This window comes from Bufo gargarizans, chromosome 2 (genome assembly GCF_014858855.1).
Source record: "Bufo gargarizans isolate SCDJY-AF-19 chromosome 2, ASM1485885v1, whole genome shotgun sequence".
Classification (NCBI taxonomy): domain Eukaryota; kingdom Metazoa; phylum Chordata; class Amphibia; order Anura; family Bufonidae; genus Bufo; species Bufo gargarizans.
Window position 1 is genome coordinate 456,431,994 of NC_058081.1, and position 12,681 is coordinate 456,444,674.

The 12,681-nt window shown below is 45.8% G+C and overlaps 1 protein-coding gene across 1 annotated transcript in view; it reads left to right on the forward strand.

Moving 5' to 3' along the window:
* The first annotated feature begins 647 nt into the window (after window positions 1-647).
* HDAC3 (histone deacetylase 3) overlaps window positions 648-12,681 on the forward strand; it is a 31,238-nt gene continuing 19,204 nt past the window's right edge. Inside the window, exons 1-3 of the mRNA XM_044277815.1 lie at window positions 648-773; window positions 2,540-2,622; window positions 4,012-4,154. Coding sequence (XP_044133750.1) covers window positions 719-773; window positions 2,540-2,622; window positions 4,012-4,154 — 281 coding nt within the window. The 5' untranslated portion in view covers window positions 648-718. The remainder of the gene's footprint in view (window positions 774-2,539; window positions 2,623-4,011; window positions 4,155-12,681) is intronic.

Below are 12,681 nucleotides of genomic sequence, written 5' to 3' on the forward strand. Positions count from 1 at the left end.
CCACAGACCTCCCCTGCTTGGGCACCTTAATGATTGACAGGTTAGTAAAACCTGTTTTTCCGCAGAATAAAGCCACAAATAGCTTTTATAAGGCCACCTTAGAAATCAGAATGCTGCCCTGGACATGAGCATATGTTTAGCTCACAGGGCTTATAGGTGGGGACAGAATCCCTTTAATCATATACATAAATATGATAATTTGGGGCAGGGTAACGAGCCCAGTCCTCCACACCATAGAGCAAAGTGTGCAGATACTGCATATGTTTGGAAAATGTAATAAAAAATTTGTGAAAGAAAAAAATAAGAGAACCTCCCTGAAATGAGTTTTTGCAGGTCGGGATGTCTGCAGCAGCCGCTGGCAGCCTGCGTCAGTATAATCTGCTGCGCTGTTCACGTCTCGGACTTTTCTAGCTATCAGATAGCGTTTGGAGCCCTGAGACACCCCGGGTAACACTATAGCTTGTGTGGAACGCCGCCATTGTTCTGGTGACACGTTTCCTGCGCAGACCTAACATGCGGAATAATTCGGTGTCACGTTCTAGAAGCTGCCGCCTCCCTTCTGCTCCACTAGACGGCGCCCAAGAGAAGAGCAGGTTCCACCTAGTGACTAGTGACGCGCTGTGTGGCGGACGCTCTGCACAGAACGTACTTCCGGAGCGCAGGCGGAAGTGTACTTTTCATATTCTGCCTCCGGGGCTGGTTATATTTATTGCCAAAAATGGCGAAAACCGTGGCCTATTTCTACGACCCGGACGTGGGCAACTTCCATTATGGTAAGTCCGCCCCCCTCAGTGAGTGCCGGTGCCCTCTGGCTGCATTAGGTGGTGGATGTGCTCCTTGTGCCCGTTACCTGTCGGGATGAGCTTGGTTCATGGAATTGCAGCTCCGAGTATGTAGCCGGAGGATGATTTACCTAATACTCCCAGGCATTGCCATCTCAGATGTTTAGGGCACATTGGCATGTCGGGATCCATTCAGTACTTGCTTGTTCTGCTGCACTTACATGCATCAGTCATCTCCTCTGCCTGCGGATGAATGATCTCAGCTGTGGTCATTCATTCCCCTACAGTTTCACTGTTTGTCTGCAGTGTATAAGCAGATGTATGTGCTGTTTGAAAGATGAGTGGTGATGGGCAGTAGTTTTATATGTGACTCGGAATCCGTGTTCGGACCTAGTAATTGCCCGACCCTCGGCCTGTGTAAAAGCGTATCCTTCTGTGCCTATGTTATAATGACGTCTGATCGCTCTGGGATCCACACCTGTAGACAGGAACATGTGCAGATACGCCCTCAGACATTTATGGTACATCCTATGGATAACACTATAGCCAAGCCTCTGGCCTCATTCATTAGACTCGTCGTGCACTGATGTCTATGTTGAGTATATGGCCTACGTGTCATGTAAGGTCCACTTGACACTTGTGGCTTTATGTTTTTCAGATGCAGCAGAGGATCTCAAAACGTGAATTAAACAGATCCGTGTCTTTTAATTTATTTATTTAATGCACTTATATAGCGCTGACATATTCAGCAGCACTTTACAGACATTAGCATCCAACTGTCCCCAACGGGGCTCACAATCTAAGGTACCTATCAGTATGTCTTAATACATCCGGTAACATCCATTTCGGGCAAATCCGGTTGGATTAAATCTTAACTGAATAAACCGGATTCGGTATGAAAATCATTAAGTCCATGGGTGCCAGATCAGTGTTTGTTTTTTTTTTTTTTCTTTTTTCTTTTTCAATAACAAAAAAAAAAATCTAATCTGGCACCATTGACTTATATTGATTTTCATTCCGGATCCGGTTTGTTCCGTTTCGCAGACCGGACACAAAACCGCAGCTGGCATTGGTTTGGCACAGTTTTGAGATCCTCTGCCAGATCTCAAAACCAGAAAGCCACAAAGTAAGTGTGAAACGGGCCTAAAAGGGACTTTATTTGTTTATGGTGCCAACACATTCTGCAGTGCTGTATCAGTCGCTGCCACCATGAGCTCTATAGCAGACACAAGCATGTCTGAGCCTTCCATCAGACATGTATGGCTGGAGTATCAGCGGAGCACCTCTGAGATCAGTGATTGTCTTTAGTGGTCACATGACCCCACCACTGCAGCCAGGTAAAGCCCGCTTTGGAGAACTGTAGCAGCGATGCTGGATCTGCTAGGGAAGTACCAGGGTAATCCCTGGTGGTTATCTTCTTGCCGAAACTGAACAATCCCTTTAACACCAGGCGACATTCAAGCTTTTTTGTAGACATTACATTTTGGTGCAACGGTCAAGTGAGCAGTTGCCCTCGGCAGTCACATACCAGCTGAAGATGCTGGCAGTAAATTGTCACTATGGATAACTGCAACAACTGATCTAGATGGGCCCCCCAACTCATGGAGTCAGCTCGTTCTGTAAAGGTAGTTGCCACAACTCTAGGTTAATAGGACATGCTTACCTTCAAGCAATGTTTAGGCTCAGGCTGTATTCACATGTCGTGGTTTTGTGGGAAAAAAAACCAGCTTGTTGTATAATCTCTTTATAATTTTTAGGCACAGGCCACCCGATGAAACCTCACCGCTTGGCCCTCACCCACAGCCTGGTTCTTCACTATGGCCTGTATAAAAAGATGATTGTAAGTACTGTGCTTAATTGGTTTATACCCATAAAGGGATTTTGTAGACTATAACATTGGAGGCTTATCCGAAGGATACTAAGAAGACACCTTAACCCTTAAACGGGTTGTCTGTTTTTTGTTTTAGTTTTTTTACTTCTTTTTATTAATTGGTCATAATTTAATAAAAGCAGACAACCCCTTTAAGTTCAGCTTAAATGAACTATTTGAAAAGTATAAGGGAATTGCCAAAATCTAATAGTAGTATTAGAAATGCTACACTGGAATCCAAAATACTGCCAAGTTCCTGGCGGATCATCGTATTTTCTGCCTTACTTAGATTTATTTTTTTACAGACTGTATATTGCCTTTTAAAGGGGTATTCCGGTTATAACAGGTTATCCCCTTTCCACAGATCCGTGTGGATCCCTTACCCTGTGGGGCCCCACTGAAATGGACAGAGCAGCCAGTTTTTAAAACACGCCGCCACTCCATTTCTGTGGGAGATAGCCGAGTACAGCGCTCGACTATCTCTGGCGCTCCCATTGAAATTAATGGAGTGATGGCGCAAATTTGCGATCAGCTGCTCCATCCATTTCATAGCCACAGAATGGGGGATAACTTGTGATAACCGGAATACCCCTTTAATGTAGTTTAAGGCCATATGAGGGAGCCACGGGCCACTGAAGAAAGGACGCATAGTTCAAAGTAAGAAATGATGGGAGTCAGAGCTCCAAATTGCTAAATGCTTGTGATTCATATAGCATAAAAGAGGCATAAGTATTTTCCAATTTGGAGTGCTGCTTCCATCCTTTATTACTTTGTACTCTACGATATTTTGGGAAATTTGGACCTTGCCTTTTAGGCCCCTTTTACACGAGCGAGTTTTCCGTGCAGCTGCGGTGCCTGACGTGAACGCATTGCACCCACACTGAATCCTGACCCATTCATTTCAATGGGTCTGTGTACATGAGTGTTTTATTCACGCATCAGTTCTGCATTGCCTGAAAAACACAGCATGTTCTATATGCTTGGTTTTTCACACAGTACTGGCCCCATAGAAGTGAAGGGGCTTCAGTGAAAAGCGCATTGCATCCGGATGTAATGCGTTTTTCACTGATGGTTGCTAGGAGATGTTGTTTGTAAACCTTCAGGTTTTTTTTTCACAAGCGTGAAAAACACATCAATACGGATCACACGCGCGCAGAAAAAACTGAATGCAATTGCAGATAAAACTGACTGAACTTGCGAAATGGTGCGAGTTTCACTGAACGCATCCTGAGCCAATCCGTATTGTTCGTGTGAAAGAGGTCTTAGAGGCGTGCACCAACCAACTTCGACCACTTGGAGCGCTGTCTGCATTGGTACATTGTCTGAAGAAGTGACGCGTCCTCTTTTTACTATCCACAGATGTTTAAGCCTTACCAAGCTTCTCAGCATGATATGTGCCGCTTTCACTCTGAGGATTACATTGATTTCCTGCAGCGGGTGAGCCCCAACAACATGCAAGGCTTCACTAAAAGCTTAAATGCCTTCAATGTTGGTGACGATTGGTAAGTTGGGCTTCATCAAATATCTGTCCAGATTGTTACTGATCTATGGAGGCATCACATGAAAGCTTAGTGAGGATTACAGTAGAGAATTGAAAGAGCAGACACCGAGAAATGAAAGGGGTTGTGAAACTTTAGCAAATGGCATTAATCATTTACTTCCTTTACTGGCTGGATTCATTTTTCCATCACATTATACACTGCTCATTTCCAGGGGTTACAGACACCACTGTGCACCCCATGGTCCTAACCACCAGAGAGGCTGGTACTTTCCATATCATCACCATGATGGCCACCGGGAGTTTGACCCCTGACCTCTGTAGGGGCAGGAAGAGAAAGGTTAGAACACTCCCCTCCTCCGCCATACACCAGTGTTTCCTTTCCCTACAGAGGCCAGGGCAGAGAAAGGTCTCCCTGTGGGTCAAGGAGATGAAGAGAGAAGAGGAAGTCTCTGTGTATGGAACTCCCTGCGGGGAGTATGTGTGCTGTGGCACTTATCTTAACCGCTGGATCTTGCCGTACTCCCCTGCTCGCCGGCTGTCTTTGTACAAATGCTGGGCAGGGGAGAGACAGGAGGGCTCGCTCTGGTAGATCCGGAGCCTGCTCCCGGCGTAGCATCCTCCTCCTGGCCCTTCGTGGCTTAAGCTGGAGCGAGCGCACAGCGCAATTGCGCTTTGGATGACGTCACTTCCGGTTTGTCCAGGAAGTGACGTAGGAGGCGGGCGGCGCGCGCCGGTGTTCAGCATTCAAAATGCCGGCTGGAAACCGAGGAGCCGCGTGTAGGCACTGATCTGAGGTCTGGTGTAACAGAGATGTCAGGTCCGGAACTGCAATCGCCCAGAGAGCTTGATGCTCCTTCTCAGCCTTCCGTAAGTTTCCTGCGGGGATTGCCTTTTTTATGGTCAGACCCATATTGGGGTTGGGGATCACCCTTTACTTAAGTCTGGTGTGTCCTTCTCTGGCTATGGGGCACGGCTGTGTTTTCACCTTGTTACAGTTCATAGTTCCTCCCGTCTAATTTTGGTCTGTTCTCGCCTCACGGGTATTTAAGGAGGCTCGGAAGAAACCCCAAAAACCTGCAAAATGTATTTCATGTTTCAAAAAGTTAGCCGATGGTTACTCCAAAAAGCTTTGCAAAGAGTGCATTGCTAATATAGTACGGGAGGAACGTGCCTCACTGAAGGAAGAGGTTCGTTCCATGATTCAGGAGGAGGTTAAGGCTTCATTATCTCAGATGTTGGAGGCTGACCGGGGAGCCTTGCCCCCGAAAAGGCAAAAGTTAATCCCACCATCCTCTTCTGATTCGGAATGCATGGATGATGACGCCTCTTCTTCCAGACAGTGGGAGGAGGGCCCCCTTTCTGAGGGAGAAATTCCAGAAGGCTGTAAAAAAAAAATTCTACTTTGCCACAGATGAGATGTCTGACCTACTTAAAGCTGTAAGAGCCACCATGGGGGTGGAGAATGTTCAAAAAACTCACTCCATTCAGGAGGAGATGTTTGGGGGGGCTAAGGACAAAAAGAACCAGAGTGTTCCTGATTAACGAAAACATTCGGGATATGATCTTGGAGGAATGGTCAGACCCTGAGAAGAGGCTAGGGGTATCTAGAGAATACAAGAACACCCTGTTATTTGATCCGGCAGAGTCAAGACTATTTGATGAGATCCCCAAAATAGACGTACAGGTAGCCAAGGTTATTAAAAAAAAACAAAAAAACTCTTTACCCTTTGAAGACGCATCCCAATTGAGGGACTCAATGGAGAGGAAAGCAGACGGCTTACTATGTAAATCCTGGGAGGCATCCATGTTTAATCTTAAATCTAACATTTCTGCAACCTCGGTCGCGAGGTCTATGTAGTTAAGAGTCCCATTTGAAAGATAAGACCCCCAGGGAGGAAATAATAAATTCCATCCCTCTCCTAAAATCAGCAACAGCCTTTTTAGCAGATGCGTCTGCTGAGTCCATTAGATTCTTGGCTAAGGATACAGGTGTTACTTATGTGTCATGTCGTGCCCTTTGGATGAAATTGTGGTCAGGGGACAAGACTTCAAAAATGAAGTTATGTTCTATCCCCTTTTCAGGTGAATATGTCTTCGGTCCAGTCTTAGACAAGATCCTGGAAAAGGCATCAGATAAAAAGAAGGGGTTTCCGGAGGATAGACCTTATGGGAGGAAAATTCCCTTTCGTTCCTTTCAGGTCCAAGAGAGATCCTACAGAGGGAAAGGGAAGTCAGGCTGCTGGAGTTACCCCAAAGGGGGTAGGGGGAAAGGGTTTCTCCTCAATCCCTAGAGTAAACCCGGCCATCAACAATGATGCCAGAGTGGGGGGAAGGCTAAAGAAATTTCTATCTTCCTGGAAGAAGGTAACATCAAATCCCTGGGCCCAGGAGGTAGTCAGAGCAGGCTACAAAATAGAATTTTCTTCAGTCCCCTCGAGCAGATTTTTTTATATCAAATCTCGGGCCAGTGAAAGCTCAGTGCAGCATTTGGCAGGGATCAAAGGTCTCATAGTTTTAGGGGTGGTCATTCAGGTCCCAGTTTTTAGAACAGGGCCAGGGATTCTATTCCAGTCTTTCTGGTGAGAAAGAAGGAAGGGTCATTCCGTATGATTATAAATCTGAAATTCCTCAACCAGTACATTTCCTACAGGAAGTTCAGGATGGAGTCCCTGGTATCCTCAATTCCCCTAATAAAAAGGAATGCAGTGATGTGTACAGTGGACTTAAAAGATGCGTATTATCACATCCCGATCCACCACATCTTTCAAAAATTCTTGAGATTCGCCATAAGACCAGCAAGGCGACACTCGCCATTTTCAGTTTACAGCTCTTATGTTTTGGATTTCCTAAGCTCCCAGAATATTCACCAAGCTGGTGATCGAGATGGTAGCATTCCTGAGACAAAAATAACTAAACTTGATTCCTTATCTAGACGACTTCCTTCTAGTGGGAGATACAGTAGACCAATTACTAACAGATCTGGAAACTTTTTTTTAATTTTTTTTATCCACTGTAACAGAACTGGGCTGGATTGTCAATCTGCAGAAATCATGTCTACAGCCATTGACCAGAGTATGGTTCCTGGGAGTCATCCTGGACTCGCAGTCACAGACCACAAGATTCAGTTTCTAAAGGGAAAGTCAAAACCTTCCAGAGGAAGACTATCTGCTCTATAAGAGAAGCTAGGAGTTTGCTGGGCACTCTGACAGCCTGCATTCCCTCACTAATGTGGAGTCAACTACATTCCCGTCCCATGCAGTCCTGGATTCTGGACATCTGGGACAAGCAACAGAGGTTTCTAGATTGCAAGGTTCCCATTCCAGCCTATGTAAAAACCTCCTTAAGCTGCTGGAAGGTGGACCACAATCTCTCACAGGGAGTGGCCTGGAGGAAGTCTCCGTATGTTCAGATCAAGACTGATGCGAGTCAGTCAGGCTGGGGAGCAAAAATTGGGGACTACTATTACCAAGGTTCCTGGGCCCCTTTAGTAAGCAGCAAATCCTCAAACTTCAGAGAGCTGAGCGCTGTATGGGAAGCCTTAAAGATGGCGAAAGAGGCTCTTCTGGATCACCACCTCAGGATTCTGTCACACAACACAATGACAGTGGCTTACCTCTCAAATCAGGGAGGAACAAAATCAAAGAAGCTTCTAGACCAGTGATGGCTAACCTTGGCACTCCAGCTGTGGTGAAACTACGACTCCCAGCATGCTCCATTAGTTCTGAGAGCAGCCAAGCAAGCGGGGCATCTTGGGAGTTGTAGTTTTACCACAGCTGGAGTGCCAAGGTTAGCCATCACTGTAATCTAGACCTTTCAAAGAGAATATTTTACTGGGCCGAAAGGAACGTGAGGTCTATCTCGGCAACTTATCTCAAAAGGACCCTCAATCAGGAGGCGGACTATCTAAGGCTACTTTCACACTAGCGTTCATAGGTCCGTTCGTGAGCTCCGTTTGAAGGAGCTCACGAGCGGACCCGAACGCCTCCGTCCAGCCCTGATGCAGTCTGAATGGAGCGGATCCGCTCAGACTGCATCAGTCTGGCGGCGTTCAGCCTCCGCTCCGCTCGCCTCCGCACGGACAGGCGGACAGCTGAACGCTGCTTGCAGAGTTCAGCTGTCCGCCTGGCCGTGCAGAGGCGAGCGGATCCGTTCAGACTTACAATGTAAGTCAATGGGAACGGATCCGCTTGAAGATGTCACCATATGGCTCAATCTTCAAGCGGATCCGTCCCCCATTGACTTTACATTGAAAGTCTGAACGGATCCGCTCAGGCTACTTTCACACTTAGAATTTTTTCTAAGTTATTAATGCAGACGGATCTGTACTGAACGGAGCCTCCGTCTGCATTAATATGATCGGATCCGTTCAGAACGGATCCGATCGAACGCTAGTGTGAAAGTAGCCTAAGCCAACACACAATAGACTGAACACAATGGTCCCTAAATCCGGAAGTCTTCAGAGTGATAGCTGACAGATGGGGGGCACCAGACATAGATTTGTTTGCATCAAAAGACAACAAAAAAGTTAACCGATTCTGTTCCCTGGATCCTAGGGGCAATCCTTGGATGATAGACGCAATTGCTACAACATGGGTCGAGAATCTCTGTTATGTGTTTCCTCCAATACCGATTATTCCAAAAGAGGAGTTGGTTCTCTTCCCTCCAAAAACTTTCAATCTCCAGCCCAAGGACTCTTCCGCTCAGGAAAGACCTTCTACATCAGGGGCCCATCCTAAATCCCCATCCAAGCGTCAAGGACTTTCAGACAAGGTCATAGCCACTCTCAGGTCCAGTAAGAAGGTGACATCTGTCATATACCTAAAAATTTGGCGGAGATTCTGCTCTTGGACAGGGAAATCTTCTCCAAGCCTAGTTAAATCAAAGATTCAGCAACTCTTAGATTTCCTTTAAGGAGGTCTAGAACTGGAACTTAGGCCCTCTACTCTAAAAGTACAGGTATCGACACTCAGCTGTTTCTTCGATGCGGACTTTGCCAGTCACAGATGGATCAGAAGATTCATCAGAGTAGCATCAAGATTGAGGCCTACTTTGAAATCACGAGTCCCTTCCTGGAACCTTAACACTGTTTTAAAGGGAACCTGTCACCTGGATTTTGTGTATAGAGCTGAGGACATGGGTTGCTAGATGGCCTTTAGCACATCCGGAATACCCAGTCACCATAGCTCTGTGTGCTTTTATTGTGCAAAAAAACCGATTTGATACATATGCAAATTAACCTGAGATGAGTCCTGTATGTGAGATGAGTCAGGGACAGGATTCATCTCAGGTTAATTTGCATATGTATCAAATCATTTTTTTACACAATAAAAGCACACAGAGCTATGGGGACTGGGTATTGCAGATGTGCTAGCTGCCATCTAGCAACCCATGTCCTCAGCTCTATACCCAAAATCCTGGTGACAGGTTCCCTTTTAAATGGCTTAACTATGAGTCAGTTTAAACCGCTGGAAGACTGTCCGCTCAGATTCCTATCTTTCAAGACTGTATTTCTGATTGCGATTACATCCGCAAGAAGGCTGGGTGAAATACAGGCTATCTCAATTAGGGAACCCTATCTTAGAATCCTGGAAGATAGGATAGTACTCAGACTAGACCCAGGGTTCCTGCCTAAGGTGGTATCTGACTTCCACAGGAATCAAGAGATCATCCTCCCGTCTTTTAGTAATAACCCCAAAAATAGCAGGGAAAGTTCCTTTCACACTTTAGACGTTAGATGTATGGTTCTGAAATACTTGGAGGTCACTAAGGAATTCAGGAAGTCTGATAGTCTTCTTGTTCAATTCTCAGGGAAAAACAGGGGGAAGAGTTTGTCTAGGTCTTCCATTGCCAGATGGATTAAGTGCACAATTACCCATTGTTATACCACTCTGGGGTTCTCTTGTCCAGCCAACTTAAAAGCACATTCAACTAGAGCTATGTCCTCTTCTCACGCTAAGAAAGCGGGTGCCTCCATGGAAGACATTTGTAGGGCGGCAACCTGGTCCAGTGTACATACTTTTATTAAGCATTACCGCTTAGAGTTCTCCAATTCTTCCGAACTGTCCTTTGGACGTAAAGTCCATAAGGCAGTAGCACCCCCCGTGATGTTATAATTTTGGATATCTCCTTGTGGCCGTCATGGTGATATGGAAAATCGGAATTAGACTTGCTGGTAATTTTGGTTTCCATGAGATCGCCATGACGGCCCGTTATTCCCTCCCCAATTATCATTATTTGCTTAATTCTGTTGAGGGTATGAATTGATACCTTCTAATTATATAATAGTTGCTTAGATTTATCTCCACCTCTCACTGTTGTAATTTTGGAAAGCACTGGTGTATGGTGTCTTAACCTTTCTCTGTTCCTGCCCCTGCAGAGGTCAGGGGTCAATCTTCTTGTGGCTGTCATGGTGATGGGTAAGTCTAATTCCGATTATTTATTTTCTTTAGTGTGCAAGCGCGGCCACCGCTGATGGATTGCAATGTGGTTGTAACTCCTGGAAACAAGCAGTGTATAATGTGATGGAAAAATGAATTGGAGCTGTATAAACTCCAATTTAAATGTACCTGTTTTCCATCCACAGGCTACATTTAGGTGGACCTCACGCTCCTGTAATTCGCCCACTGGCCCCTGGTATTGCCCGTATGGCACAGGTAGGTGAGTGTTAGGACCCAAGCTACTTAAGAAACCTTGGCGCAGCGCTCGGGCTCAGACATGTCCTCCACAGTAGGATATGTTGGCTAATCTTTAAATTTTAACATCAGTTTGAGGGTTTAGTAAGACCGCAGAGTGCACCTGTCTTTGCAAATATTATATGGAAAAATGAATCCAGCCAGCAAAGGAGGCAAAATGGACAATCACAATACATTAGTAAGTGCCTTGTATTCACTTTCTCTACATGATAAATGCCACTTGCTGAAGTGAGACAACCCCTGTAAATATTAATGATTTGTCCTCGGGCTAGCTGGTTAGTGGGGTCCCTTCATAGTATTCCAGGTACAGCATTGTACGTTATATAGCGGCTGTGCTTGGCATTGCAACTCACATTCACTTCAGTGGGAGCGAGCTGCACAAAGCCCATCTGACATGTCACTAGCCTAGGGTCTTTTAACAGCTGATTGTCAGGAGTTCCAGGAGTCTATCCCTGCCCCTTCCGTCCCCCAATAATCAGATAGTTGGTAACCTATTCTGAGGATAGGTGATAAATATTTAAATCCTCGAAAATCCCTTTAAAAAGCATGCAGTTTCTTAACTGGCAGTAGCAGCTCATAAATCCTTCCTGTATACTCGTAAAGCATCTCCTGCGTGCGTGGTACAGATGGGGTTCTCTTGCTCAGGATGTTACTTTATTGCCAACCTCAAAGAGCAACCCTTTCTGTGCCAGACTCCACACAAGTGTGTGCAGCACAGTATGTCCAGACATTTGTAGCTTTCACCAGTGGTTGCAGTAAGTTCCAGCAGCTGGAGCTCATTGAGGTCAGCTTGTATGAATAGAGTAAGGCTAGTTCTCCCCAGCGACTTTGGTCTTGTAGCATTGTGACATTACTTCTAATGATTGGCAATAGGGTTGCACTGGGTATCGAATTATCGATACTCAATCGATACTTTTGTACCTGGATCGATTCAATACCTGAATTTGCCTTTTACCGATACTAGGCTGTGCTACTGTGCAGCCTAGTATCAGAGAACATGGCGCGCACTGCTCTCGCACCATGTTCTCTTCAGCAGCACAGTGGAGAAGGAAGCAGTCTCTCCCTCCCCACTGTGCCGCTGCCACCAATAAGATGACAGAGGGGAGCGGCTGTGGCCACTGCCACCAATGAAGATAGCTAACCTTTTAATACAAATATAGGCAGTGGGTGCCATCAGCAGAATCACATACCTGGCTCCCAACCTCTGACAAGGCGCTGCGATCTGTGGCAATTAACACCTCAGGTGCCACACCTGAGGGGTTAATTGCCACAGATCACAGTGCCTCGTCATAGAGGTCGGGTGCCAGGTATGTGATTCTGCCGACTGCACCCACTGCCTATATTTGTATTAAAAGGTTAGTTATCTTCATTGGTGGCACAGTGCGCCCTCCCAGCTTCCCCAGTATTAAAGTCATTGGTGGCAGTGGCCACAGGGTCCCCTCCTCCCCTCTTCATTGGTGGTAGCTTCCGATCTGAGCCCCAGCAGTGAAATCGCAGGGCTCCGATCGGTTACCATGGCAGTCAGGACGGTACTGAAGCCCTGGCAGCCATGGTAAGCTCCCTGCTTCCATCTGTACAAAGTACAGGGCAGCAGGGACAGTGAAAAACCCTTTTCACCCTAATAGCGCTTCATTAGGGTGAATAGGACAAGGGAACAAAAGATCCCAGGTTCTAGCCCCTAAGGGGGCTAATAGTTATTAAATAAAAAGTTTAAAAAGACAAACACTAAAATATTAAGTATAAATCACCCCCTTTCCCAGTTTTATGTATAAACAAATAAACATATTAGATATGTCCGAAAGTTCCAAACTATTAAAATATAAAAAAAAGCCTCAC